The 27,401-nt window shown below is 44.1% G+C and overlaps 1 protein-coding gene across 1 annotated transcript; it reads right to left on the reverse strand.

Moving 5' to 3' along the window:
- Nucleotides 1–467: 467 nt before the first annotated feature.
- On the reverse strand, nt 468–27,305 carry CE3H16orf72 (chromosome E3 C16orf72 homolog). The gene is made up of 4 exons (XM_042922854.1): nt 26,603–27,305; nt 25,881–25,961; nt 14,703–14,978; nt 468–2,960 (listed from the first exon to the last, which is right to left on the reverse strand). The coding sequence occupies exons 1-4, from the start codon at nt 26,826–26,828 to the stop codon at nt 2,716–2,718; spliced, it is 828 nt and encodes a 275-aa protein (XP_042778788.1). The 5' UTR covers nt 26,829–27,305; the 3' UTR covers nt 468–2,715.
- Nucleotides 27,306–27,401: the final 96 nt, after the last annotated feature.

Consider the following 27,401-nt stretch of genomic DNA (forward strand, 5'->3'; position numbering starts at 1 on the left):
AGGGTAAGTAAGGATGAGCTGAACCCACTCATGCCAAGTGAGGGCGACAGCAACAGGTCTCATGAGCCATGAGGTCTGAAAGAATCCGAGGATCTAGCTTAAGATGAAGGGAGGTTCTGTTCCCACAGAGTAAACCGTTCAGTTTTAAAATTCAGCCTACACTGTTCTCAAGAGACTGAAAAAAAGAAAATCAATGTCATTTAAAAAGTACCACACAATATGCAATCTTCCATGATTTGTCTGCATCTAAAATGGCACAATCAAAGGCTTCAAAATTCTAGCAGTCAGAACTAAGTTTTCCTATGAGAGAGAAATCGTTTCCCTTTCTACTCCTAAATGTGAAGAGTTATTCTGTGCTCAGGGGGCACGGGAGAGAGCAGGGGAGACAGAGCGGGGGTGGGGGGAGTTACGAGGAGGTTGACAAATCGCATTTGAGATTCAATGCAGTGGAAAAAAGTAACGAATGCTAAAGTTTTTAAAAAGTTTAATGGAGCCAATAAGGCATATAAATCGTGTTCTGGCAGACATTAAGACCTGCTTTCTCTAACCAAAGAAAATGGCACATGTTTTATCAAAATTTGACAATCGAGAGTAAAGGGTACTGAGATTCAGCGTCAGAGCACCAACTAAAACAAAAAACAACCAAAAATAAAAAATTTAAAAAAACCTGTTATTCTTCGGAAGGAGGAACTAGAGAACCAAGGCATAAAGGGAGGGTTATACAGGCGTTCCTCAATCTCAAAATCCTTCAGGAAGAGGGGGTCTGGCCACTTGTGAGCTACGCTTCACACCACACCAAACGCCAATTCCAGAATCTAAATTTACAACGATGGGGGAAAAAAAAAAAACAATGGTAACTCCAAATGCATTTCTGGGCATATTCCAAAGGGAAGCTTAAAAGTATTCCTAATACACAGGCTCGTCTGTTTCAGGTATAATTCTTCCTGCTATTATATTCAAACAAAAAAGAATGATCCACTTTTTGCAAAAATTTTCAAATACCTCACTTTCAGTCCTAAGTTTTACTATGGAATTGACTTTTGTTCTGTTGGGTTTTTTTTTTTTGTTTTAAATAGGGCTATATCTATATGAATACAGAACATTTCTAACATTCCATTCACCTCCCACCCAGTCCATGAATATTATGGTTAACTTAGCAAAGTTTCTTCACAGAAAGATATTATTAAATGGCTGAAGGAATTGCAAACTTTAACAAAGTGCTGTGAGTAATTACTGGAAAAACCCACTGATTTGCAGTGGTCTTTTAAGGATAAAAACAGGAAGTTAACTGATACTGGACTACAAGTTTGCAAGGAAACATTTTCACTGTCCTACTTGATATATAACATAATAATATGATAGAATAAATTACAGTACCTGGCAGGCTGACATCAGTTCTTCATCTAAAAAAGACTATCATTCAGTTCAAGATATTAAAAATGAAGGTGAAGCATGCTCTAAAACATTGTGGCTACAAGAGGTCTTATAAGGGACCAAAAGAGGAATCTACTCAGAACCTTTATTTAGGTCTAACTAACATCTAGAGAAGCCTCCATGCGATTCCATCTTTTCCAGAATGAGATTCCAAACTGCACTCTTTAGGGGAGGGGGGACTGGAGAGTGGGGGGGTTGCTACTTAGGTTGCGATCACATTATTGGCAGATCGAAGACCTTTATCTTCCACCAACTCCAATGGAAAACTGCACAAAGTAGGGCATTCGTGAAAAATGTAGATAGAAAAGGACATGAGAGACTGGAATACCTACCCTCCCCCACCATCCAACTCCCTCTCGCTAATGCTGAGCCAAAAAGGAAGCCCATCCTCCAAGTTCATGACCTCACTACTGTAGGTCCCCCTTGAATGCAGTCTACAAGTTTACATTTACCGTAAGGAACAGTACCCTGCGTGGGAAGTAGTACTTGTCTTAAAACAGGAGTATTTTAAGCCTACGGGGTCAATCGGGGGGGGCACTTTAATAATCATATTGCTACTTTTAGAGCGCTAACACACACAAAGTGAATCCAATAAAGTTCTGTGTATTGATTCAATATTAAGTATTAATTGCATGACCATCATAGCACCTCTTTACATCACACAATCACCAGAATCAGAAACTGCTTGGAAAACTAAAACCAGGGCACAGTCCCATCATTAGAAGTTGCACACTGTGGACTACAGAGAGACCAGGTGCACGGTACAGGGCCGCTGCAAAAACTGGAAGCCTGCAGATTTGACGAGGAAGCCAAATCGTGGGTCTGAGATCATTTTAGGAACCTGGCAATACTGTTGAAGCAAATACTCAACGCAGCAGGAAATGGACCAAAAAGAAGAAGAAGGGGAGTGGGGGTGGGAGGGGGTGGGGAAGCATTCTATATAACCAAATAACATCTGATAGTTCCTTTCCCTTTGAGAATAAATACAGTTAAGGTCACTTTTAGCCTTGGAACGGATAATATGTTTGCCTATGATGATCTTGCTAATGACTACACGATGTCTGATGTCCTCTGCTAGGATTATAGTTTTAAGAAAGCCATGGTTACAAGAGGCATCTACTGTAAATACCTAGAGCTTCCTTTTATGGCAACCACTATAGAATTCACTTGTCTTAAACAGTGAACAAGGGAAGATGGCCTCATGTTTCCTTTGCAATAAGAGTATATGTGGAGGATCGAGTGGCTTTCAAGCAGCATGGTGGGTGTGAAAATGTCTGTAGTTTAGATCATTCTGTTGCGTTTATGGGTTGGTGAGTCTGTAATGACATCGCCACACTGGGCTGAGGTACGCTTTCTAGTTCCACCATTGTCCAAGTGGAGTGCCATTTCTTCTGATATGAAAGTGTTCAAATCGACATCATGGAGTCCATTTCTCCTTCGACTAGCATTCGATCCACTGCTTACATGTGTAGGAGAGCCTGGGGTACTCGAACGCACGCTTATACTAGCCATTGCACCACTAAGACCTAGGAAGAAGAAAAAAGGTTTTAGAGTTGCTCGATTATTTAACCCTCTTGAAAGCAACCCACTTTACTTTCAATGTTTCATAGTGTCAAAGGAGGTCTGCCTGTTTTCTTAAGGAGTCACCAGGGGGCAGTTATGTTTCCTTCTGGAAAAATGAATCGCCGGGCTTTTGGCGTAGATGTTTCATTGGGAAGACTACCACTATTTACAATATTGGTAATTACAACTCTGGGAAGCATACTCTGTCGCAAGCACCGTATAAGGTGGATACACAGATCACAAAACCCTCCCATCTACTCTACTGGGTATATACTGCTTATAATTTATGGCTGAGGACAGCAAGCGCATGCTTTAAATAGGACATTTTGGTTATCCAGAGTCACCACCCCCAATAGATCCCCCTATAGTGTGTGTACGTGCACGAAGGGGAGCGATGATTTCTAGGTCTGAGTGGGCTCATTCCGACTTCCCCCAAATGATCATCCAAAACCGTGCACGCTGCAGCCCAAAAAAGGGGTCACTACTGAAAAAGTACGCAGGGACCTCAAGCACAAAGTGAGTCTGCCCTTGGATGAAACAAGCTATACGATCGCCCAAGGTCTGGACTTGATTGGTCTCCTCGGGACAACCTCACTTATCATCATGGATGATCCCTCTGAGAAGGAGGTAGTGCCTATGGCCGTATAAAAAAATCCTGCTGCCTTCAAGGTTGAATTAAATCCAGAACAGACCCAGCACCCAACGCTGGACACTCATCCCTCAGATTCCTGAACAGTTAAGGAGGCAAACATATGTTCCACTCTGAAATGTTCAGGATGAACCTGTGAAAGGCCCAAGAGACGCCAGGAAACATTAACCACAGCGTTGAATTTGAAAACCTAACATCACGAACGGTGGATTTCCCTTACGAACTTCCCCTTACGCTATTCTAGCCTCACACAGGGTTTTTGTTATTGCTTGACTAAATTCATAGACTATGACCTAGGATACTCCCATGTTCCCAAAGAACAGAACTTCTCAGATTTTAAAATGAGCTTAGAGGTTGGTCTGGTAGGGGCCCATCCTAGTTTATACTGTTAATGTGATTCAAATTTGAATGTTGAGAAAAAAATTCTCTTTCTACCACATCAACTTTGACATTATTCTGACTCTACAAATACTCTGTGAACATTCTCAGGCTGCAGGCGTCAACAGCCTCCCTTATGCTGATTGTGTTCTGCAGCCCACACCTCTTCCTGCTCTCAAACTCCCTACCTGGTAGCCATCAGCCCCCTCCTTGCTCTGCCTGTGGAAGATGCGTCCTCCCTCCCACTGGTGGCGAGAGGAAGGGTGGGCATGTCACTCCTTAGCTCTAAGCCATTGCAAGGCTGGTGCCTATTTAAAAAAATATAATAGAGGCACTAATCTTGGGAGTACTTCCTGTGTGAGGCAGGTGCTACGTTAAGTACTTTTAATTTTCATCCTCACAGTGATCCTACGACATCCATATGGTCTGTTTGCGGATGGGAAACGGAGGTTAAAAGGTTAAGTAAGCGACCCAAGGTCACACAGCTAGTAAGCAAGAGCTGCGACTCAAAACTTAAGCACAATCTAATGTTCCCCTTGACTGTTACACTCTTCAAGTCAACATGATTTTAGCATGAAGCGGCTACAGGGTCTCGCGCCTGGCCTCTCTCAGGCCTCGTGCTCCCACACCACCGGGAGAGCGGATGTGCACGGCCAAGCAGCTCTGGTAGGTTGGCCAGCACCTCTCTTCCACCGTGTGCACCTGCTGACGCCTGGCCCCCAGCTCCTCCGGCACCTATTCTGCCCTGAGGCTCCTTTCCTGACTCTGCCACCTCTCTCCTATTTAGTCTCTGGCTGGCTCCGCTTCCCTCCTGCTTGAAACTCTCCACTCCTTCCTGTCTGCAGCCCGCCAGCTCCTTCCTCAGTGGCCTCTGCGGGGTTCACTTCCACCGGACAAGTTGGGTACCACGCAGGGTGGTGTCCCCGACCCCTTAGCTTACCGACGGGCATCGTTTTCCACAGCACAGGGGATCTCTCCTGTGCACATGGGCCCATCCACAGTTCTAACTGCCTGCTGGACCTCTCCCATTTAACATCAAAAAGGCGCTACACGCTGCTTCTTCCTCAGGCCATGCAGGTTTATTAAAAAATAAATAAAAGGGAAAGAAACATCTTGGGCTCATTTCATGCAACGCGGTACAATCGTGTAGCTTCATCTCCACCTAACGTACATGGTGCCTGGCACACAGCATTCGCTCAATTCTGCAAACAGGGGAGTGCTTCAAAGTCTATCCATTTTGAAATGCACTGAAACCCAAACCTGCTGGCATTCATCCCCTCTCCAAAGCCCGGAAATAAACCCAGGTGGCTCTTGTCTCTTAAATCTCTGCCATCAAGTTTTTAAAAACTTAAGTTATTCCCAAATTGCTGGCATGTTTTTTTTTCCCCCAAGTTCTATGTGCTGTGCTTTCTTTTTTCCAACCTAGCGGCCTGAAACAAACTACTAAAAGGTGTCCGTGAAATTAAAACAAGAACCTTTTCATAGCTGGTTCATAATACAGGAAGTCCTAAGATAATTAGACTGCAAAATTTAGGCCTTCGGCACGAAACTGGGCTAACTTCAGTAATTAATCCCCTTTATCATTTGAAACCATCAAAAGAACTCAACAACCCCCCCCCACCCTGAACCCCTCTTGTTAACATAGCAACATGTTTATTAACACCTAAGGACAAATACCCAAGGCTCGCAGAATACTCCACCAGAAGTGAACAGGCACATCAAGCAAACACTTCTATTGTTTCCACTGCTATTCTCCGTGAAAAAGAAGAGACATTAAATATCAATTTGGTCAATTTGAAAATTCCCCAGTAACTGCTGGGCAACTGCCATCTTTCTTCTGTTGAGTGTATGACTGGGGGCTTTAGTTGGGCAGCTCAAGTGCAACCACAATGTGCAACATGAGCTTCCTCCTACCTACTCTCAGCAGTGAAAATTCTTTTCAACATTTAACTAGCTGAAAATCTTCCCCAAAAACACTTTCGTGTCAAAAAAAAAAAAAAAAAATTAAGATTAACAACCAAAAAATATATATTTTAAACAGCCCAAATTTTATTTTACAAACCAATGACAGCTACTGGAAGATGCTTCAGGAAACCTTAGCTAAGCCACATGAACAATCAGGCCTATACAAGTACAGAGAGTCTGAACATGCTTCAGAACTAAAAACTAAGTTGTACAGCCCGAGGGCATACAACTTAATTTCTACCAAAACACACTTTTTCAAAAGGGCTATGGGAGTATCAGTTGACAAAAAGCAGAACAAGTAGTATGATTAGACAGAAAAGTCTCCATTGCTTAATACAAGATAAACTTAGCAGTTTTAAAGTTTCTGCATTCGTTTTAAATGATTAGTGCAGGAGGGAGGGGAAAAAAAAAAGATTAGGATGATTTAATCATACTTTAAAAAGAAAGCTCCCACTGGAGCTAAAACAGTTACAGTCCAGGTTATAGGTATCTAGGTTACATGGTCAAATGTTAAGAGCAGCACATAACTATTATTTTCATACCAAGTTCATGCTTCAGATAATAAGATAATCCTGTTTTCAGAATTAATTACATGTAATTCCAGTTTACCAGCACATAGTTAGATCACATATAGGCACAGAAAGAGCAAATGCAGACCGATGCACCCCCCCCTTCCTCCGTCCAGCAGCCCGTGGCCTGGAGGCCGCCTCTACACTCTCTACCTGCTCCCCAACTCCCTAAGACTGAGAGCAGAGGGCCAGCCCCAGAGGAGAAAAGGCGGAGGACTGTCATTGTCGATCCACTCAGCACAGGCTCAGAATGCTCGGCAGATACGCTCCACCAGTTTTTTTCATCTGCAGCATGAGAGGGGATTTGAAATCCCCACAATTTGAACCAAGTGAGAACTTCCTGACTGGAACCCTAGGAAACTGGCATTCTTGCATTTCAAATGAATTGCACTATTCAAATGGCCAGAGCTCCCTGTGCACAAAGTGGTGTTCTGAGGTTTTGAAGCAAGCAAGCACTTGTGTGTAAATGTTGTGTTTGAAATGCACCAAGGAAGGAGTTCAAATCACTGAAAAAATAATTCTACTAAGATTTTAGTAATTGGAAGTAGATACCACTCCCCACCCCAATATGTAAATTGTAATACTGAATTTTTATTGAAGTAAAGCACACTAAATCAAACCAATTACAAAGATACATGTGTCACACCAAGAAAACATTTTCAGTTATGCTGACAGCCCAATGCTTTCAGTTTTTCAAAGACAATTTTAATGCCATGGGAAAAATGCTCACGACGTTAAAATGAAAAAAAGATACAGTACCATATATGCAGTATGATCTCAACTATGAAATAATTTTAATATTTATACATTGAAAAAAAAAAGACTGAAAGAAAATGCACCAAACATTTAACTGTGGTTATCTCTGTATAGTCAGATAACAAGATACTGAATTTTTTACTTTTCGGAAATTTTCAAACTTTCCAAGAGAATGTTATTTGTAAATCAGAAGACTAGTGGAAAATTTAAACTCAAATGTTCAAGTGCTTCGTAAACTACCGGAGGACATTAAGTACTAGGTGCACGAACTGGCTTTGAGGCATGGCTGCATGGACTCCTTTTTCACATCAATGAAAAACTGTCCAAGAAAATTTTACTGCAACTTCCAAACAATTTCGTATCATTGATGGTAGCTTTAGTGAAGTCCTACCCCAGAAACTTCAGCAGCTAATATCTAATCTTAACATAAAGAAATGCCAAGTTTTCATCAAAAATTTTAATGCTGTTAATTGCCTTCATTTTCCTCATTCCCAAAAGCTGGTTTGAACAAAGGCCGTAATTTAGAGATTCCAGCCTTCAGAGATGAATTTTAATTAAAGAAGCTTCTTTGAAATAATCATTTTTCTAAGCATTTAAGAGAGGTGATTGTTTTGGTGCATTAAATCTCTTACATCTTTATTTCCAAATAAGTTTTTAAAAAAATATTTTGCTGTTAAAATAACTACTGACAGTTCTGTTATTTCAGGAAGATGCAGACACGCACACAGTAAAGTCTCTAGCACTGTCCCACACGCTGCACAGGGAGTGTGGGCAAGAGAAGGGAGCACCTTGACAGATACATGGATTTCCAGTTAGTCCTCTGCAGTGTTACAAGAGTCTCCTTTACACTACTCCACCAGTGTAAAATCGCTTAACCTAAGCACCGGTGCGGTCAGAATATTTCTAAACATTTACCTCTAGGATGGAAGGGGACAAGAATCCTTAAGGAAGAGACAGAACCAAGCACAATTACTTAATTTCTTCTTAAATGTACTGGATCTCAGGTGAAATTGTATCAAGAAGCTTTGCTCTCACTGGAATTTCCTAACTTCTCTTCTGTACCACTCTAGAGCACACAGGCCAAACGAAGTGCTGACCAAATTAACCAAAGCTACAAAAACCTGTGCTCAGAGGAGTACGAAAACCCGACTGGTTCAAGCTGCCTGGAATCACAGCTTTCCATAAACCCTAGGAGAAGGTGGTATCAGTTTTATACCCTGAGTATGACAAACTAGGAATAGGCCCTACATTTTTCCTAAGTTAAATTCCTACCTGACCTTACACAATTTTCTAAAAAGCCCTACACCCAGTTTTCTCCATGTCCAAGAATCTGTCAAGCAACTTAATGATTTAAGAGAACAAGAATCACCATGTACGTAGTCCAGAGAAGACTAAAGGCAAAAAAAGCAAGTAGCCATAAATGGAGTCTATGAACTCCGAAGGCAATGTACCGTGCCTCAATCTGACTGCCTAGGTTTGAACACTTCAAATGCTCTCATAGAAATCTATCAGGCTAGAAATTCCTCAAAGACATTACCTAACTCCTCTTTGTATCACACAGGCCCCTACCACTAGTCTCTAATAGACTGCATGGTATTTACTTTCAGTAAAATGCTGGGCAATAGAAAAGGCTGCATAATGACAATATATACTTTATTTTTAAATGACCACCCCTTCCACGGAAGGATATGAACTGCAGAAATCAGAACTCATAAGACTACAGCCACAAAAAAAAAAAAAAAAAAAAAAAAGGCAGGATTTCAAACTAAAAAGGATTCAGACTTCAGACTTCAATACTTAAAGAGCTGCTGGCTTAACTCACAAAATGCTTTCTTTGAAAAAACAAACTTTCCTTTGTTTGAAATTCTCCAGGGTCATGTAAATGCTGGGTTGCCTAAGCCTCTTTCAGTACTTACACTGGTGAATGTAGCATCCCACTGCCTTTTTAAAACTTCCTATTTTAAACACCAAAGGAACTTAAAACTGGACAATGGGAGATCCTAAAGCCCAATGCCAATGACAGCAACAGCAGTGCCTATTATGACACGACACCCTGCATGCTAGGGGCCTGAGTCTGAACTGATGAATTTTACAGGACGACCCAGGCCCAGTGATGTTAATTCCTAGTACTTCAGTCAAGAATGCCATCAAAATGACCTCTGGAACACAAACCAAGTGTTTCTGATTTTTACAGAACAGTCTGAACCAGGGCCAGAACCTACAAAGACCATCCACAAGATGATGTGAGGAGGCTTTAATGCCAGTATCAAAAGAGCGAGCGAAGTGACTTGGTATCCAGCTCCTTCTCCTAATCAGCTCTCTCCCCCCCTTCCAGGAATGTATGCCCCAATCTATGCCCCAATCTTACTCTCGACCCTTTCCTAACCCGCATGATAATGAACAGAACTCAGAACGAGGAGACCAGATTTCATCTAAGGCTTTCCAGATATAACACTAGCTTGGGCAAGTCAAGTCAAAGTCTGTCCATCCAGTAGAAAGAGAACCTCACTAACTCCACAGATTTATATCAAGATAAAAACAAAGCACAAGATCCTAGCAAGGAACATAAGTTATAAACAGTAAGTTTTAAATTATCCTTCCCCTCTGGAGTAATATATGCAATTTAAAAGGGCATCCTTACTGAAAAGAGGAGGGAAAAAGTACCCTCAAAGGCTACCTAATCTCCAGGTCTACTTTTGCAATAAAATGCCACCCAGAGGCAAAGAGAACACTCTTTGCACAGGACTCAGAACTAACCGAAAATCCCCCTTCTCCCAAGGTAAAAAGGTGTTGTGAAAGGGTAAGTACCTTGCTTGTTTCTCATTTAATCTAACACCTTACAAAGACGACTGCCTTGGGAAAGTAAACCATCTTGCCCAAGGTCATACCGGGAATGTAGCCTACACACAAAAGCCTAAATAAATATTCTTCCTACTAAATGAAGCAGAAATACAGGCCCCGAACCATTCACCTTCAAGCCTACTTCTCAAGGTTCACCCATGGCGAAAACCCCAAGATACAAAATTCATGTATTTTCTGATGTCTTTAGAGAAGAAAAATAAGCCTAGGGATCTTTCCCACCCCACTCCACCCCTAACCCCATGGGGGAAGGACCATAAATGCACAAATATGGAGGCACAGTGGTTAAGAGTGTGTATACAGGCAGATCCGGAATACCTATTCTACCAGTCACTCATCTGTTCCATCATGGCCAGATATGCCCTTTCTTCGTCAACAAAATGGTAGTAACTCCGGGCAAGTGTAAGGTTAAATGAGAACGTCCTAAGCTGAGTTGCTTGCACTAAGTAAACACTAAAATAGCTGTAATGGTACGTCATCCTCAAACCCCATTCGAGTCTTGGTTGTTCTAATTAAAGAGTTTACTTTGTAGCTCTCCTAAGGTACACCATTACTTCTACCCTTATTATAGTCATCTGGGGATCTTGATCCTGAACTTTTTCTAAAGGTTCTCTGCACCCACTGTACTATATATTTTCACATAACAGACCTCTGAACTCTGTGTTCAACTTAGAATACATCTAACACCAGGTTCTTTGCCAGGTTCTGGTAAAGGCAGAAACTTTAAGACCAGGCCCTGCCCTAAGGTAGCCCCATGTTGGAAAGGACAGCCAAAGAAGCAAATCTAAAGAGAAAGAGCAGATTAACAGCTCAAGGAAGGCTTCAGAAGGGAGAACGAAAGCTTCGTTACGGAAGAAGCGTTTGATCAGTCTTAAAGTATGAGCAGGCGGAGGGAAAGAACTGGAAAAGAGCACGGAGCTATTTCACACATGAGACAGTATAGCTAAGATATCTGACCCACGGTGAAGATCCAATCAGAAGGGCCTTTCAGTGCTGGGTTCTGACTTCAACGTATTTCTCCATCAACAAAAGTCATTTTTCAGTCAAGTGACGAGACAGAAAGGACTGCTCCAGTGGCCTCAGGAAACACGGACTGGCAACTGGGTCATCTCAGGGCCAGGAAGCAAGAGCAGGAAGATTATTCCAAGAGCCCAGGGTTTATCCTCTCCAAAGAGCCTTCCCTTAACGTACAGCCAGTGTGCACTGTAAAATGTCCCTTTCTGCCCTTAGAACATCATACACAAACCATGCTCAGGACATTAAATTTTCCAAGTATGTGTTGGCCTCAGTAAAAAAGGAAGCACTCACTCTTCATTTATATATTCCCAGAGACAGCACAGAATCTGCCATGTACGCATCTGGATGGCTCCATGAGGAAAAGCCAGGTATTTGCTGACGGGGCGGGAAGGGGAGTCCGCGTGAAGCCCTGTGTGAGAGCCCTGCCTGCAGGGGTGGCGTGGTGGACAGGAGAGAACACGCGCGCCCGGCAGGCCCGAAGTGGGCGAAACTGCAAGCAAGGGGCCTGCAGAAGGCGGCGAGGGCTCGAAACCGCGGGAGTGAAATCTAAGTCAGTCAAGAACCTGAGGAAACGTCAGAGGCTGAAGGAGCAGACAAAGAAAAGACCAAAGAAAAGGGAAACTCCAGATGAGAAGGCATGCCTAAGCCACATCATCAGAAAGGGAGACTGAGAACCACCAAAACGGTCCAGAGGATTTTAGGTCCACCTGAAATCTTCTATTACGTTAAAAATGAGGCGGCAGGTCCTAGCTGCACGTGTAGCACATGCCTGTGTTTCCCGGACTTCTTGGTGAGTTTAAGATCCAGATGACTAGATGCCATGGTACTCAGAAAAAAAGCGACCTATGCTGCAGACAAGAGCCAGAACAAAGCACAGGACTGATTATGTTCTGTAAGCTTCAGTAACCAACAGATCTGACTGAAACTGCTTGCTGACCATCTGATGGATGTATGACTGAAATTGGGTTCGGTCTGAGGCAGATGAGGTACTAATCAGAGGATCTTACTATCACACACAGTGTAAGAAATAAATGTACTGTAAGTACCTTACATCTTTGCCATTTTTCTTCAAATAAAAATGCGTATTTTAGATAGATTTAGGGTGCTTGGTACAGGTGTTTCGGAACTGATAAAGAAAAACTATGGGGGGGGGGGGAACCGTCCTGTCTTATAAAAAGGGATAGAATGGTGTGAATCCCCTATACTCATGTTTGCGGTTTATAAACTTAAGAAGTTTGCTTCAATACACAGTGCTTCTCCTATGCACCCCTCCCCCACCAACCCATACCCTAAAACTTCATAAATTTAGACTCTCCTTCCAATGCAGATTCCTAAGAACTTCAATTTGACTTCAATTACATTTCACAGATCTGGTTAAGCAAATTATATGCAAAACTAAATTCTGACAAGTATGTGCCCTAATTGAGATGTCTCCAAATATGTTTTCAAAGATCATCTAAACAGCTTTCACTTCAATTTATAGACTATCCAATAAATCAGATCACTAGGACCGCTGGTTACAAAGTTGGTCATTAATCTGCCTTACAACTTAGTTAGCAATGCCCTATTACTAGAAATCATTCCAGTCATTGTAAACACTCAAACCAGACTAGCATTCTCAACACATCGATGTCCTCTATAAACCACTATAGGACAAAACACGATGCAATTTATGTTTCTGTACACTCTTTCAAGAGGCCATATTACTAGACTGTTTTAAGACACAAATTCAGGGTATGAACCTTAGGAGTAAGAGTAAAGAGTACACTGAGTCTCCACTATATTCTGGACTTGTGCTAATGGGAAACTTTATTGAAGGGAAAGATTATTTTTCTACATAGCTTTATAATTATGAACTTTCTCAAACCTCACAATTTAAACTTAAGTCAAAATTATAAATATAATCTCTTCTTAAAACTACATTGTTACTAAAACTCCAACAGAAGTTCAGGAAAATAATAAACCACAAGTTGAACAGTCTAAAGAGGGGTTGGGGGAAGCTGGCCCTTTTTACAAGGTATACAATTGCACTAAGATTTCATAACAGGAGTGGCATCTGTGTGTCTTAAAACTATCTTCTTTAGTAGAATAGAGAAAAAGGAAATCTTAACGAGACAGGTATGGAATGAATCTTAAATTGCACTTGACGATAAGGAAAATCAGAATGCTTAGAGAGACAACCGCATACGGCCCTACCATGCGCAGACAGGACAGCCACCTGACACTACACACGCTTCCAATCATTTGTTCCAAACTTAACGGTAAAAGATGTGAACTCTGTAACAAAGACCAGATGGACCTCTTTTTTGCCTGAGTTTCAGAGGTTCTGATGCATGACTATTCCACTACATGAGATAGTGGCAGTCCTAAGTACTGCATCCATATATCAGGGACTTTCTCTTGCAACAGATGTATTTTTAACTTATCAAACTATCAAAAGGGAAAAACACTGTTTCCAACCCCAGGTTCTGATGAAGGGTGTAGGTAAAGAATCAAGGTCCGCCAAAGAGAACAAGAACATAAGCATTAAAGCTTCAAGGATATAGATGTCCTCTGCATATATATCCCACCCTTTTTACTACCAGGTTACTTGGTTTTTTAGATGGCCTATACTGTGGCCCAGAAATGTTGACTTCTAACAGGACTCCTGACCTAATTCACTAATTGCTTCTCTCTGCTCAGTCACCTGCACCATTCAAGTTTTCTTTTCTGTATCTACTAAGTCTCATTATTTTGTTGTTCTTTTATTTTCACAGCAGTATTAAATGTCCTGTAAGTACCTCTCCCACTTCTATCTGGAAATCTGTATTAGAGAGGAACAAACAACAGACTTGTTGACTGCATATCCCAGGCTTCTCCAGTAATACTTAAACCCCTTGGCCAAGAATGCCGCCTTCTGGCAGGTCTGGCCTGGGGAGATAGTGATGGACTGTCCTGACAGTCCTGACTATCAAATCAAGGACCTAAGGGACAAGAGACATAAGGAAAATCAATCATTCTTACATTTGTCCATTCCCACCTGGGTCATCAACTCTCACCTTTGACAGGCACACTCAGTAACTTACAGGGCCAAAGGGAGTCCCCAGGAGAACAGCCCAACAATTTCCTGCCTCACTTGCCTGCTGCTAACCAGGTTCTCCAGGCAATTGGAAATATAACAGAATTCTGAAGACACAAGAACTTCCTGTTTGACTCAGAATAATAGGAAAACATGTACAATAAGAAGTATAAAGCAATAAATTCTAATCAACGTTGCAAGATTCTGTTACTGTGACACTGATAAGCTCAAACTAACTTTCTAAAAACATTTTTTAGGATAGGCTAGCTAACATTCAAAAATGGCCCAGGTAAGTTCTTAGCTTACATTCTGCGTAAACATTTCTGGAGCATTTAGTCACTAGTAAGAGACAAAACACAAGACAATATATCTGGACCTAAACCTAAATGTGTAAAGGGGTCGACAGGCACACTCTTAACCACTTTTCCAAAGAAATATGTTTAAACGGCTTTACCATGCAGAGCTATGGCTTCCCGGAAGGGTTGCAAATCAGTCTCTACAGATGAGCTAGTTTCCGTTGAAGTAGCTCGGTTAGGGGACACTACAGTCAGTCTTGGGGGAGCTCTAGAGTTTCGTGGTGGAGGAACTTTCCCACACAGGAAGCTGATCAAATCTTCTCTACGAATAGTTCTTCTGCGCTTTTTAACCCAAGCCAACACATCCTTATTGCGTCGTTGATAGCCAATCTGAATTCCAATATCAAAACTTCGCTGATGAGTATCCACGCTTTCTGTTAGGAAAAAAGAACAAGAAAAAAGATACATCATGATCAGCAGAGCCATGCAGCATTCTCTCCTAAGAGAAAACTATTTCAGGAGCTAACCAAAATGAGCATCATGAAGATTGGGGTTCTGGAGGTCTATCAGTAATTTAGTCAACTGAATGGTATTTCATCCATGTTTCAAGTGTTATACGTGGCATTAAATCTTCACGGTCTAAATTCAGAGCTAACATCACACAGTCCTAGAGCTTCTGCCTTGTTCCTTAAAAAAATAATAGTTTGATTTGTTACTTTAAAAAGATTATTTTAATGTTTATTTTCGAGACAGAGCATGGGTGGGGAAGTGGCAAAGAAAGACAGAGACACAGACTCCGAAGCAGACTCCAGGCTCTGAGCTGTCAGCACAGAGCCCAACGCGGCACTGGAAGGCACTGGAACTTACAAACTCAGAGATCATGACCTAACTGACTGAGCCACCCAGGAGCTCTGATGGATACGTTATTAAACGTCTATCAGTACTATACTCAGCTTCACTTTAGGAAAAAAAATATCAAGACGACCTTGAAAATGGTACTATGGTCCCCCTGGTGCAAATGAGGAAACAAGGAAGTGAATTACACCGAGTAACTCTACCAAGGTGTAAGAATACATATGAGAGCTGGAATTTTGCTCCAGAGTCCATGATTCTTAACCACTAAGCTTCCACACTCTTTCAGAAAAGAGTGAATTCCTGGGGTGCCTGGGTGGCTCAGTCAGCTAAACATCTGACTCTTGGTTTTGGCTCAGTGAGATCGATCCCCACGTTGAGCTCTGCAATGACAGGGTGGAGACTGCCTGGGAATCTCTCTACCTTTGCCCCTCCCCTGGTCTCAAAATTCACTTTAAAAAAGAATAAAAGGAAGGAGTGAATTCTCACAATTCTAAATAGGAGCATCACATCATTCAACAGAGAACTAAATATTACAAAGCACTCAGGCCACCTACATTTACCATGTCATTTTGGGGATACACTCTTACAGATCAGTTCAGCACCAAGAACTGGGAACACACTGAAAGCCGCAGCAAACAATTTAGAAGTGAGGAAAAATTAATTCTGATTGACCAGTCAACACCAACACCAAACAGCACGGTGGAAACAGAAAAGGCTTCCTTTCCCTAGTATACACTTGGATTCTGCTTCCAGTCCCCCAAAAGTTTCCCATCATTCATAATCATTCCCAAAAGACCTTGCAACTAAAATCTCCAACTGGCCTCCCAGTCTCCCTGTAAGTACTACCCCTCCCTGTATACACTAAGCCCAAGTTTTCAAAAAAACAATCCCTGCTCTTCCCATGATTTTACACAGTTGGAAAAAGAACTGGGAAATTTAAGCCACTGCAATTTATTTTTAGTTGGACTGCTCTGCTAGCAGAAAATCATGAGTATACTTCTAGTGACATTAAAGAAAATGGTTTCGGGGTGCTTGGGTGGCTCAGTTGGTTAAGCATCCAACTTCAGCTCAGGTCATGATCTCATAGCTCATGAGTTCGAGCCCTGAGTCAGGCTCTGTGCTGACAGCTCAGAGTCTGGAGCCTGCTTCAGATTTTGTCTCCATCTCTCTGTCCCTCCCCTGCTTGTGCTCTGTCTCTCTCTCAAAAATAAATACATAAATAAAAAGTTTAAAGAAAAAAAGATGGTTCCAAGGCACCTGGGTGGATCAGTCAGTTAAGTGTCCAACTCTTGATTTCAGCTCAGGTCATGATCTCAGTTTGGGAGTTTGATCCCTGCATCGGACTCCACGCTGATGGAGTGGGAAGAGCCTGCTTGGGATTCTCTCTGCCCCTCCTCTGCTCTCTCCTTCTCTCTCAAGAAAAGAAAAGAAAAGAAAAGAAAAGAAAAGAAAAGAAAAGAAAAAGAGAAAAGAGAGGGAAGGGAAGGGAAGGGAAGAGAAGAAAAGAAAAGAGAAAAAGGGAAAGAAAAGGAAAGAGGAAGGAAGGAAGGAAGGAAGGGGGAGGGAAGAAAGGAAGAAAAAGAAAAAAGAGCTGTGTTCCAGAAAGAAACACAATAATCCAGACATCACAGAGAATCTCAAACTGCCATGAATTATTAAACAAGATGGCAAGAGGGCAGCACAAGCAGAACTTTATAACAAGGCCTGTTCTTTAGATGACAAATCCCTGTTGTTAAAAAAAAAAAAAAAAAAAAAAAAGTTTTTTTAATGGAAGAATTTGTCCATGGGAGCACGCTTTAAAAATAGTAAACTCCATTTGACAGTAAATTTCATATATTAAAAAATAAAAAAAAATAAATAAATAAATTTAAAAAAAAAAGGAAACCAATTTGACAGTAAATTTCATATATTAAAAAATTAAAAAAAATCAATTAAAAAAAAAAAAAAAAAAAAATAGTAAACTCCAAGGGCGCCTGGGTGGCTCAGTCAGTTAAGGGTCTGACTTCAGCTCAGGTCCTGATCTCACAGTCCTTGAGTTTGAGCCCCGCATCAGGCTCTGTGGTGACAGCTCAGAGCCTGGAGCCTGCTTCGTATTGTGTCTCCCTCTCTCTCTCTGCCCCTCCCCTGCTCGCACTCTGTCTCTGTCTCAAAAATAAATAAAAACATTTAAAAATTTTTTTTTAAAAAGTAAACTCCATCACAACTTTGAGAAGAAGATTATTCTTATTTTAAAGATAGAGAAAGCAGCTTGGGAACGAATTTCTCTAGTATCTCATACTAGAACACCAAGTTACAATGTGAACGAACAGCTTCTGATTTCTCCTTTCATCAGAAACAAAGCAAGCGTGAAATTCATTTTAAAGATAAACAGCATTTAGGAGTATACTATAGCACTTTCCATCTCTTAAAGACTCTACTGAAGCTAATCTCAGGACTAGGTAAACTCTAAGATGACCTTGGGAAAGCCAGATCTAAAAAGAAGAGATTCTGAAAGCACCGGAAGCATTTTCAGAGAAATCATGTCTTTGAGCAAAAACTGATCCCATGCCACAGCACCAAACATACGTGTGTACCTAGAAGCAACCAGGTTTCTACAAACCCACCCTACCTAAAAGAATGATTATACTCAAGCTCATAACTGGAGAAGGGGGTTTCCAAACAGAGCGAGGAAATTTTATTTTTCAAGAACCAAATGGAAGCAGGCCCAGAATTGGAAGTACAGAGGGGGGAAAAGTTGGAAGTGCAAAAGGAGTACAAAAAACAAGTGCAAAGGAGGACTGCACAGCGCAAACCAAGATGAAGGTCGTGTAAATGTACACCTGGCAAACCAGACACCAAAAAATTCTCCATAAACTGGATACAAAACTCAAGGGCCAAAGGGAGGGGGCCACCAGAAGCGGTTATTTAAAAAAAAAAAAAAAAAAAAAAAAAAAAAAAATGACAATTCAGGGAAGAAAGCTAAATTTTGGTTTGTTCTGATGGAGGACACAAGGAAATCCCAAAAATCAGATCTGCAAGGGCCTGACTTTTTTTTCTTTTTTGAAGTAGGCTCCACACCCAACATGGGGCCTGAACTCACATCCTTGAGATCAAGAGCTGTATGCTCTACGAACTGAGCCAGTCAGGCTCCCCCAAGGAGGGCCTGATGCTTCAATCACAGATTTGAACAAAGCTGGAAAACGCAATTATTCACTGGTTTAGATGAAAGACAGTTATGTAAGTTGTGAAGCTCTTTTAAAATTTACACAACTAAAAAAAATGTCTTCCTAATTGACCAATTATTTCACCTCAGAAATTCTGAGCCTGAAACAACAGAACCAACCAAGAACACACTAAATATGAGGCACTTTCTAAAACATGGACTTTTACAGGTTAGAAGGTACAGGAAGAGAAAAGCAAAAAGTGACATTTAAGGTCTTCAGGTACACCCTTTTGCACTGCCGGGCCCAACTTGGTTTTGTACCATTAACAGCATATCCTGAAAGGCGAATCCAATCACCTCACCACCCAGATTAACCCAATCTCAGTTACTTCCCTAAACAGAAAACGTCACATTGACTGACCCTAAAGCATTTCAAATACAGTCCTTATGTTTAGGACTTTAAACTGTTGCTTGGTTGAAAATAAAATCCTCCCATCATACCTTGCACTAAACAGGAGACACATGAATACTTACTGGAGCATCTTAGGCCTGACTAGGCTAGATTTTAACGTCATCACAGGTTGATTTAGTGAACAGCAGCACCATAAACATGCGCAAGGATGGCTTTCTGAAGGCTCTCAGCCCAAGACTGCTGTGACTACATCTGAACCTTGACAGACAGACATCCAAATTCTAGAAATGCAGAGCACAGAAACTGTGGGGACAGTCTTATGTGCAAAGCTATTTTACTGAAGCCAAAAAGCCTCTGTGCAGCAGGGCCAGAAGCTTGAAGGTTAGGCAAACCCCAAGGGCATCAAAATGTCAACCCAACCTTTAAGCACAACACATTCATTTCCTTATTCAAAACACAAATGGACTCGGACAAGTCATGGTAGATGCCCCATGTTTCATATTTAAAAAAAAAAAAAAAGGGTTTTATATAAGCAGCTGAAACAGAATTCCAGATTTTTACAGGTCTAATCCTGTCCCCACTGGCAGGGGACAAGAGGCACAGAATCATCTGATTACCGAGATGAAGACCAAATGCACAATTTTGTTACTTGCGACACCGACAAGATTAACCCAATCTCACTGTTTATAGCTTTTTGACACTCACAAACCTTATGGGAGTTAGCCAGAGCAGACCTCCCCATTTCAGAGACAAGGAACTGGAGCTGAGGCTCAGAGGGCCGTGCCTGGGAGTCAAGTGAAGGGACACAGTTCTTCCCCAACCAAAGAGAAACCGTCTCCCACTCTCCTTAGAGGGTCTACACACTGTGAGAACACACTGCTAGACCAAAGTAACATTTGCAAGGAATACTAACGACTAAATATCTGAACTTAGAAACGCGTCGACACTAACCAACCAGTCTGCCACAGGGCAAATAAGTATGAAAAAGGTTTCATTACATACAAAGATCTGAGCTACAGGCAAAATAAAAGCCTTTTCCAACAGTTTTGAGAAAAGGACTCCTATATTCCCTAACAAAGCAGTGTATCCAAAAAGAAGCACTCCCTTGTAGCTACTTAGATACTCAATTTTCACCCAGCACACACAACAATGGAAAGGAGCCAGGGAAGAAATGCAGTGGCCTCATCTGCCTGGCATCCAGTCCTCACCCTGCCTCTCCGAAAGGGATTCCAAAGTTTCTGTTTGGAGAGCTGTAGGGAGAGCTTTCTTCACATTCACTCAAGAGGTGGAACACGTGGTTTAGTGCTCATCTCATCTGCACAGCCCCAAACAGTACCTATGATACTGGTTCAGATTAAGCATGTGACCCAACTCTGGCCAAGAGCCGGTAGAAAGAAGTCATCTGCTGGCAGCTCCCGGAAAAGAAGCGCCAGGGCTCGTCAGCGTCAGTGAGTGACCCGAAGACGCAAGCTGCCAACGAACTGAAACTAGCCCCAAAACAAAGCTCGTGCTTTGCACATGCACGTGCACACACACAGTGTAGAGAGCTGAGAGCAGGACAGACTGAATTAAATCCATCCTATCCTCAGCCTTCCAGCCAGAGAGGAGCCAAACCATGCCCACACCACTGAAGCCTGTCTGCCTTGTAATTTCTGCTTTATTTGCAACCAAAACATCCTTTTACAGAAAAGCTGTATATAAGAAAAAGATTGTCGGGGTGCCTGAGTGGCTCAGACAGTTAAGGGTCCGACTCGGTTTCAGCTCAGGTCCTGATCTTGCGGTTTGTACGGCCAATACCTGCATTTGGCTCTGGGCTGGCAGTGTGGAGCCTGCTTGGGATTCTCTCTCTATGCCCCTCCCCTGCTCGCGCTCTCTCAAAATAAATAAACTTAAGGAAAAAAAAGACTGTCTTCTACAAAAACTGACAGAATCCACAAGGGATATTAGTGATTGAGGCCACTACTCCTTATGTTAAAAATAAAACTTAAGACTTAGAGAACAATAATCCATATTAAGGCGTTTCTGAACAAAGCTTCAAAGGTCAATAATGGGTTTTTTACAGGTGAGTCACAAACCAAGTCCACAAAATCAAATTTTAAGGAGATGAAATTCTATTTATCTCCAAGTAGAACATGCTTTCTCTGACCACTGATTTAGACACCAACTGCTCACCACTGGGCCCAAATTCTCAGTACATCCTGCTCACCCTCACTCCACATATGGTCTAAGATTGCTACACGGAAGTGAGACAGCATATTATAAAAAGGATTTGGCATCAAGATATCTCAAAAATAAGGACTTAAAGGGCATCGTGCTATTTTTCTCACCTGCCAATCCAATTTACATTTAGTACTTTTAGGGAAAGATAAAAAAGGAAAGTACTTCCCACTAAGCTTTTTTCAACACAAGAAAAAAATGCAAAGACATGGGGCACCTGGGTGGTTCAGTCAGTTAAGTCTGACTTAGGCCCAGGTCATAATCTCACGGTTCGTGAGCTCAAGCCCCACGTCAGGCTCTGTGCTGATGGCTCAAAGCCTGGACCCTGCTTCGGATTCTGTCTTCCTCTCTCTCCACCCCTCCCCCATTCATGCTGTCTCTCAAAAACAAAGGCGAAAAAAATTTAAAATTTTTAAAGATTAAAAAAAAAAAAAAAGAAAAATGCAAAGGCAAAAAATAGCCTAGAATTTCTTCCCTTTATCTTAAGGACTTCCCAGAGCCAGAAAAGGCTGAAAAACAGAACTTTAATACCAACAAGGTCAACACTCACCTTGCCCCAGATACCCCAGCACTAAACTCAGTTCTTGTCCTCTAAGGTTTGGGTAACATATCCCCAGTTACAGGGGAAAAAATGAAGGAGCACAAATGGTGAAGCATCTCCCTCCATTACCTGTCTTCAGAACCATACAGCTAAGTACTGACAGCCCAAAATCCAAACTCCGACAATAGCAGCAGTGCTGCTTGCAGTGCTGGCTTTCTTTAAGCACTGCTAGAGTAGACATGCCCCCTGGGCAAACAGTGCTCAAGGGGAGAACCAGAAACATCTTTAACCCCCGAAGAGCATCAAGAGAAACCTCCCAACACAGATGATAGAACTCACTATGCAACTCAAGTTTGTGATGCAGTTTTTAAAAGTCAACACCAGGGCACCTAGCTGGTTTAGCCGGTGAAACATGTGACTCTCGACCTCAGGGTCATGAGTTCAAGCCCTACACTGGGTGTAGAGCTAACTTTAAAAAATTAAAATTAAAAACTATTTTAAGGGGCACCTGGGTGGCTCAGGCAGTTAGGCATCCCACTTCAGTTCAGGTCATGATCTCACGGTTAGTGGATTCGAGCCCCACATTGGGCTCTGTGCTGACAGCTCAGCGCCTGGAGCCTGCTTCAGAGTCTGTCTCCCTCTCTGGCCCTCTCCTGCTCACACTCTCAAAAATAAACACTAAAAAATTTAAAATTAAAAAAAAAAAAAAAAACTATTTTAAAGATAAACGGGAAGGGCATCTGGGTGATTCCATAGATTAAGGCTCTAACTTCACCTCAAGTCATGATCTCGCAGTTCATGGGTTCAAGCCCCACATTAAGCTTTGTGCGGACAGCATTGAGCCTGCTTCGGATTCTTTTTCTCTCTGCCCCTCCTCCACTCACTCTCTCTCAAAAACATTAAAGAAGAAAAGTCAGCTAGGGAAATGCTGAGAAGTGGCCCTGTAAGGTGAGAGCAAGCATTGGCTCAAGGGCTCTGCTGAAGAGCTAAGGTACCTGCAGCCACTTTAGACTCACCACTGAGGCCCATGGGATTAGCCTTATCCCAGGACAACCACCAGTCCAACCTCTCTTCTGGGCAAGGACCCCCCCCCCTCCCCAAAACAGAAAGAAGTTAGCATTAGGTAAGGAGACCGGTACTTTCCTACTGAGGAATCAGGAGACAGATTGCGACTGGCACCCAGGAAAATGCAGGGGTATTTATATTAATATTTCAGTATTTATACTGAAATAACTTCAGTAACTTTTCGCTCCCCTCTTCAGTTGCAGACATCAGAAACTGTACCAGGCCAGGAACAGAACCTGACTGAAAAGTAAACAAACATCGCCCTCTTTGTATTTACCAAAACAAGATAGAGATGAGAACCGACCATCAAGATTTTTTCTTCCCCTTTCCAAAAGAGGATACCCAAGTCTGGCCCTCCTCAGTGGAGTAGAAGGAACCACACACTCCATTTTGCTGAATCCTGTCCACGATGAGGGACAACTCACTCTCCTCTAAATCCTTCGAGCCGAGCCAAACCAAACTGACACTTGATTTTTCAAAAAGCCCACAAGCAACCAAAAGATCCTCAGTTAAGCTTTTACCACCATTCTGAGCTTCCAATGTGCTCCCTTTAGGGGTTATCAAGAACCTGGTACAAGTGCCAACCTCTCTGTCCCCGGACTGGAAAAGGAGCCATTTTTAGCTTTAGCTTTAGTCTTTCATCATATAAAATACTGAAGCAGTGTCCACTTAAAGAGACCCTCCAAATCTTTCCCCTTGTAAATTACATGTAAACGTTTAATCAGAGCTATGAAGGATGATTTAGATTTACCACTACTCCAGGCTGTATGCACTGGTGACACTACCTTGCTAATTGTACCAGTTCTATTTAAGGTACCTAATTATTCCTACAGCTGCATTCCTGGTCCCCAAGCACTTCACCCTGAAAAAGAGGAACGTGAGGCTCTGCAGAGCATGATCCTTTCTCTGTCAATCAGTTAAGACTATGCTGCCACACTACCAAATACCACAAACCACAGCTTACCTTTCCTAACAGGTAAAGAAAGACAGATTTACCTTTACAGTAACACAACACAAAATACAACGAGTTCTAACAATCTAATACTCACAATAACCCAAGAACATCACGTGATTTTATTTTTTAAAAAACTGAAGCGCTCTCATTAAATCTTCTGAACAGAAACAATATATTACAAAAAGTAATTTCATTTCCAGTAATCAAATTAGGGATAATTTCAGAGTTCAGCTTTTGAACGCATCTTCTCACCTAAGGCAATATACAAAACTGCCAGCTTTAATTCTAAAGAGATACATCATAAAAACACACAACAGCACCAAAAACTGAACAGAAAATCTAGGGGACATTCGTATTTTTGCATGACCTAGGCAAAGAGCTTGGCATACAGAAGCACCAAAAATGGTGCCATCCCCCAGCTTCAAACAAAAAGCAACTGCAACAAACAAATGAACGAACTGTAGTACCTCTCACAAAACAAAATGCTACTCAGCAAAAAATAAGTAAAAAATAAAAAAGGAGGGGCAGAATTCACACCTTCAGTATGAACTCAAGGGATCAATCTCGGAAACATGGGAAGTGGATGAAGCCAGGCACAAAAGACCGCATACCATAAAGCTCTACTCATGACCTAATGGAAGTGAGAAACTATATACTACACACAGCAATCAGATCAGCGGTGCCGCGGGCTTGGGTTGGAGGTAGATGCTTTCTCTCAATGTAGGTTTGTCAAATTTGAGCTACGATTCTTAAGAAGACTGACTACACAATATCCAAATTATACTCCAAGAAAGGAGTTTTTAAAACAGGTACTAAATATTTCAAAATTCTCTGGATGAAAACAAGAGCCATTCCAGACAATGCTTAACACCCTCAAGCACTGATAAATGTTAGAGTAATTCACTCAAAAGTCAAAATTTAAGGAACTCACCTACATAGAATCAAAGCTGACCACTGAGACAACATTTAATCGTTTCCTTTTTCTCGCAAGCCTAGACTGAGTTCCTCCTTCCCTGGAATTAACATTCCATTCACCAGTTTGTTTTCAAATTACTGTCCCCCAAAACTGCAAATTCCACCCAGGAAATCTCACAAGAAGGGACATTTTTCCTATAGAATGCTGCCACCATTTCCACATTCTTACACAAAAATGAGAACCTGAAAAGGCAGTCCACAGCCTGTGCTTCAACTTGTTTTGACAATTCTGAAGTGCACATAGTCCATTACTGTTACCAGCAGCTTCTACAAGTTTGAAAACGTTTGATTTAATTACATTTCTCCTAAGATTAACAAATTCAAATCCTTTCTCCATAGGAACCTTAACCCCAAAAGACATCAAATCCAAATTTCCAAATCTTCAAAATCGTAAGACACGAAATCTGATGCCATGGTTACTGAGAACGCACAAAGAGCAAGAACCTTTACTTACAGATCTTCCGGTCACTGGGGGGCGGGAGATTAGCCCCCAAAAAACACTATCGATAAAGCACAAATCTACCGACACAAACTCTGGTAACACGTTTCCTGCCAACAATATACAATGAGATAGATGGCAGCTCTGCAAGCAATTATTCGAGGTTGCTAGGGAAGAACAGTACGTTAACGTGTGCACAGATTACTCCCATCAGCTGATTTTCAACGCACTTAAATGCTACCAAAGTACCTCGGTCTGAGTTGCCTAACTCTCAAGAATCCTTTCCAGGAGCTGCTCACGTCGGTCTGTGGCACCAAACCATAAACCCTTTTCTTCCCTGGGCGACTTCTGCGATGAGAAGCTGCACCCCTCTCGGCTTCTCAACCTCAGCACTACTGACACTCCGGGACGGGGAGCACGGTCTCCTGCAGGGCAGGATATCCAGCAGCCCCCTCTCGGCGATGACATGACGTTCAAAACTGCCCCCAGCGTCAAACGTCCCCGAGGCAGGCGAAGAGGGGGTCAGACGCCCCAGCTGAGAATCCGTGCTCCGGCCAGGCCACCCCCGGAGCTCTCGCCCCACCAAGTGCTCCAGGCACTCGGCGGCCGGGTTCGGCCGCAGAAAAGGCTCGGGCAGTCCGGGCCGGGGTGTCTACCTCCCTGGCAACGGAGGACTCAAGCGCTGACGCAGGCTGCCCTTCCCCTCAGGCGGCAATGCAGCAAGGTTATCTTTACCTTTGTAGAGGTTGGTGACGGCGGTGGCTGCGTTTTGGAAGGGGACCCAGAGAGAAAGTCCTGGCTGCTGACACACTCGGTCTGAAAAAGTGGGTGAGGGGTGCAGGGGAGAAAAAAGAAACACAAAAGACACAGAGAGAGAGGGAGAGACACAGAGAAAGAGAGGTTATTTGGGCGTCGATCACTCCGAACGGCCATATTAGGTTTCGCCATTTTGTTCCAGGGTTTCGGGATCCCACACTCGCTGCGAGGACGGCGGGCAGGGGGTCGCGGCGGGGACGAGGCCGAGCCGCGGGGCTCAGAGGTGCAGCCCCCCGGGGCCGAGCCGCGCCCGCCGGAGGCGCCCCCTCCCGGTCCCCGCCCCGAGGCCGGCTCCGGGCACAATGGCCGGCCCCGCCGCCTGCCTTCGCCATTTTGTGAGTGGGAGCCCCTCCCCGGCCCCTCCCGGCCCGAGGGGCGCCGGCAGCCGGGCCCGAGGCGCGGGCGGGCCCCCGGCGGCCCCAAACGGGGGCGCCCCCAGCGCCGGCCCCTGCTCAGCCGCGGCCCGCCCGCCGGGCCCGCCCCCCGCGCCGCCATCTTGTGAGGAGGGGGCGGCGGGGCGGTGGCGCGGCGGCAGGGCCAGGGCGGCCACCCCCGGGGCTCTCCGCCGACCGGCCGGCCCCGAGGCGGCCGAGGCGGCGGCGGCGGGGCGGCGGCGGCAAGATGGCGGCGGCGGGCCTCACCTTTGTAGAGCTGGGCCACGGCGGTGGCCGAGTTCTGGAAGAGGTGCCACAGCTTCTGCTGCTTGTGCTCGGGCTGCGCGGCGGCCGCCGCCTCCTCCTGCAGCTCAGGGGGCAGCTGCTCGTCCTGCTCGGCCTCGGCCAGGCACTGCCGCTCCCACTTGGAGAACCAGTGCTCGGGCCCGTGCTCCTGGATCTCGGCCTCGCCCTCCTCCTTCCGCTCCTCCATCCTCCGCGGCCTCCCGCGGCCTCGCCGCCGCCGCCGCGTCCTCCTCAGGCGGGGCCCCCGCGGGAGCGTCGTCGTCGAGCGGCCCGGCGGCGGGGCCCAGCGACCGGCGGCGGCTCCTCGCGGCGGCCCAGACCTCCTGCACCCCGACGGCCTGCGAGCCCCGCCCCGCGGCCCCACGCAGCCCGGGACGACCCCCGCCCCGGGCCTCCCCACCCCCGGGCTTCGCGGAAGGTCGCCGCGGCCCGGACGACTGCCGCCGCACCTCGCGTCGCCGGCCCGAACCCGTCTACCGCCCGCCCATGGCGCCGCGGCCCTCCTAAGGCCGCCGCCGCTAACCGCCTAGCCCGCCGCACAGCCCGGCCTATGCCGCCGAGCCCACCCCGAAGACTGAGGAACGTCGTCGTCGCCGCCGCCGTCGACGCCTCTGCGGCTGCTGGTCTCCGCCCTCCCCCGCCCACATGCTGACTGGGGAAGCACCGCCCACTCGGCTTCAGCTCTCCGGCCCGGTTGGGGCGCGCCCGCTTCGAGGACCCCCATTGGCCCGATCCGACCGGTTCCGCGTGCCGGCCTCTG

This window comes from Panthera leo, chromosome E3, assembly GCF_018350215.1.
Source record: "Panthera leo isolate Ple1 chromosome E3, P.leo_Ple1_pat1.1, whole genome shotgun sequence".
Taxonomy (NCBI): domain Eukaryota; kingdom Metazoa; phylum Chordata; class Mammalia; order Carnivora; family Felidae; genus Panthera; species Panthera leo.

Bases quoted from the DNA above. Each gene is read 5' to 3' on its own strand.
- CE3H16orf72 (XM_042922854.1), bottom strand. From the start codon at position 26,828: ATGGAGGAGCGGAAGGAGGAGGGCGAGGCCGAGATCCAGGAGCACGGG. The intron at 14,979-25,880 runs GTAAAGATAACC...TTTTCCTAACAG, and splicing joins CGTCACCAACCTCTACAAAG to AAAGCGTGGATACTCATCAG. The intron at 2,961-14,702 runs GTAAAGCCGTTT...TCTTCTTCCTAG, and splicing joins GGAAGCCATAGCTCTGCATG to GTCTTAGTGGTGCAATGGCT.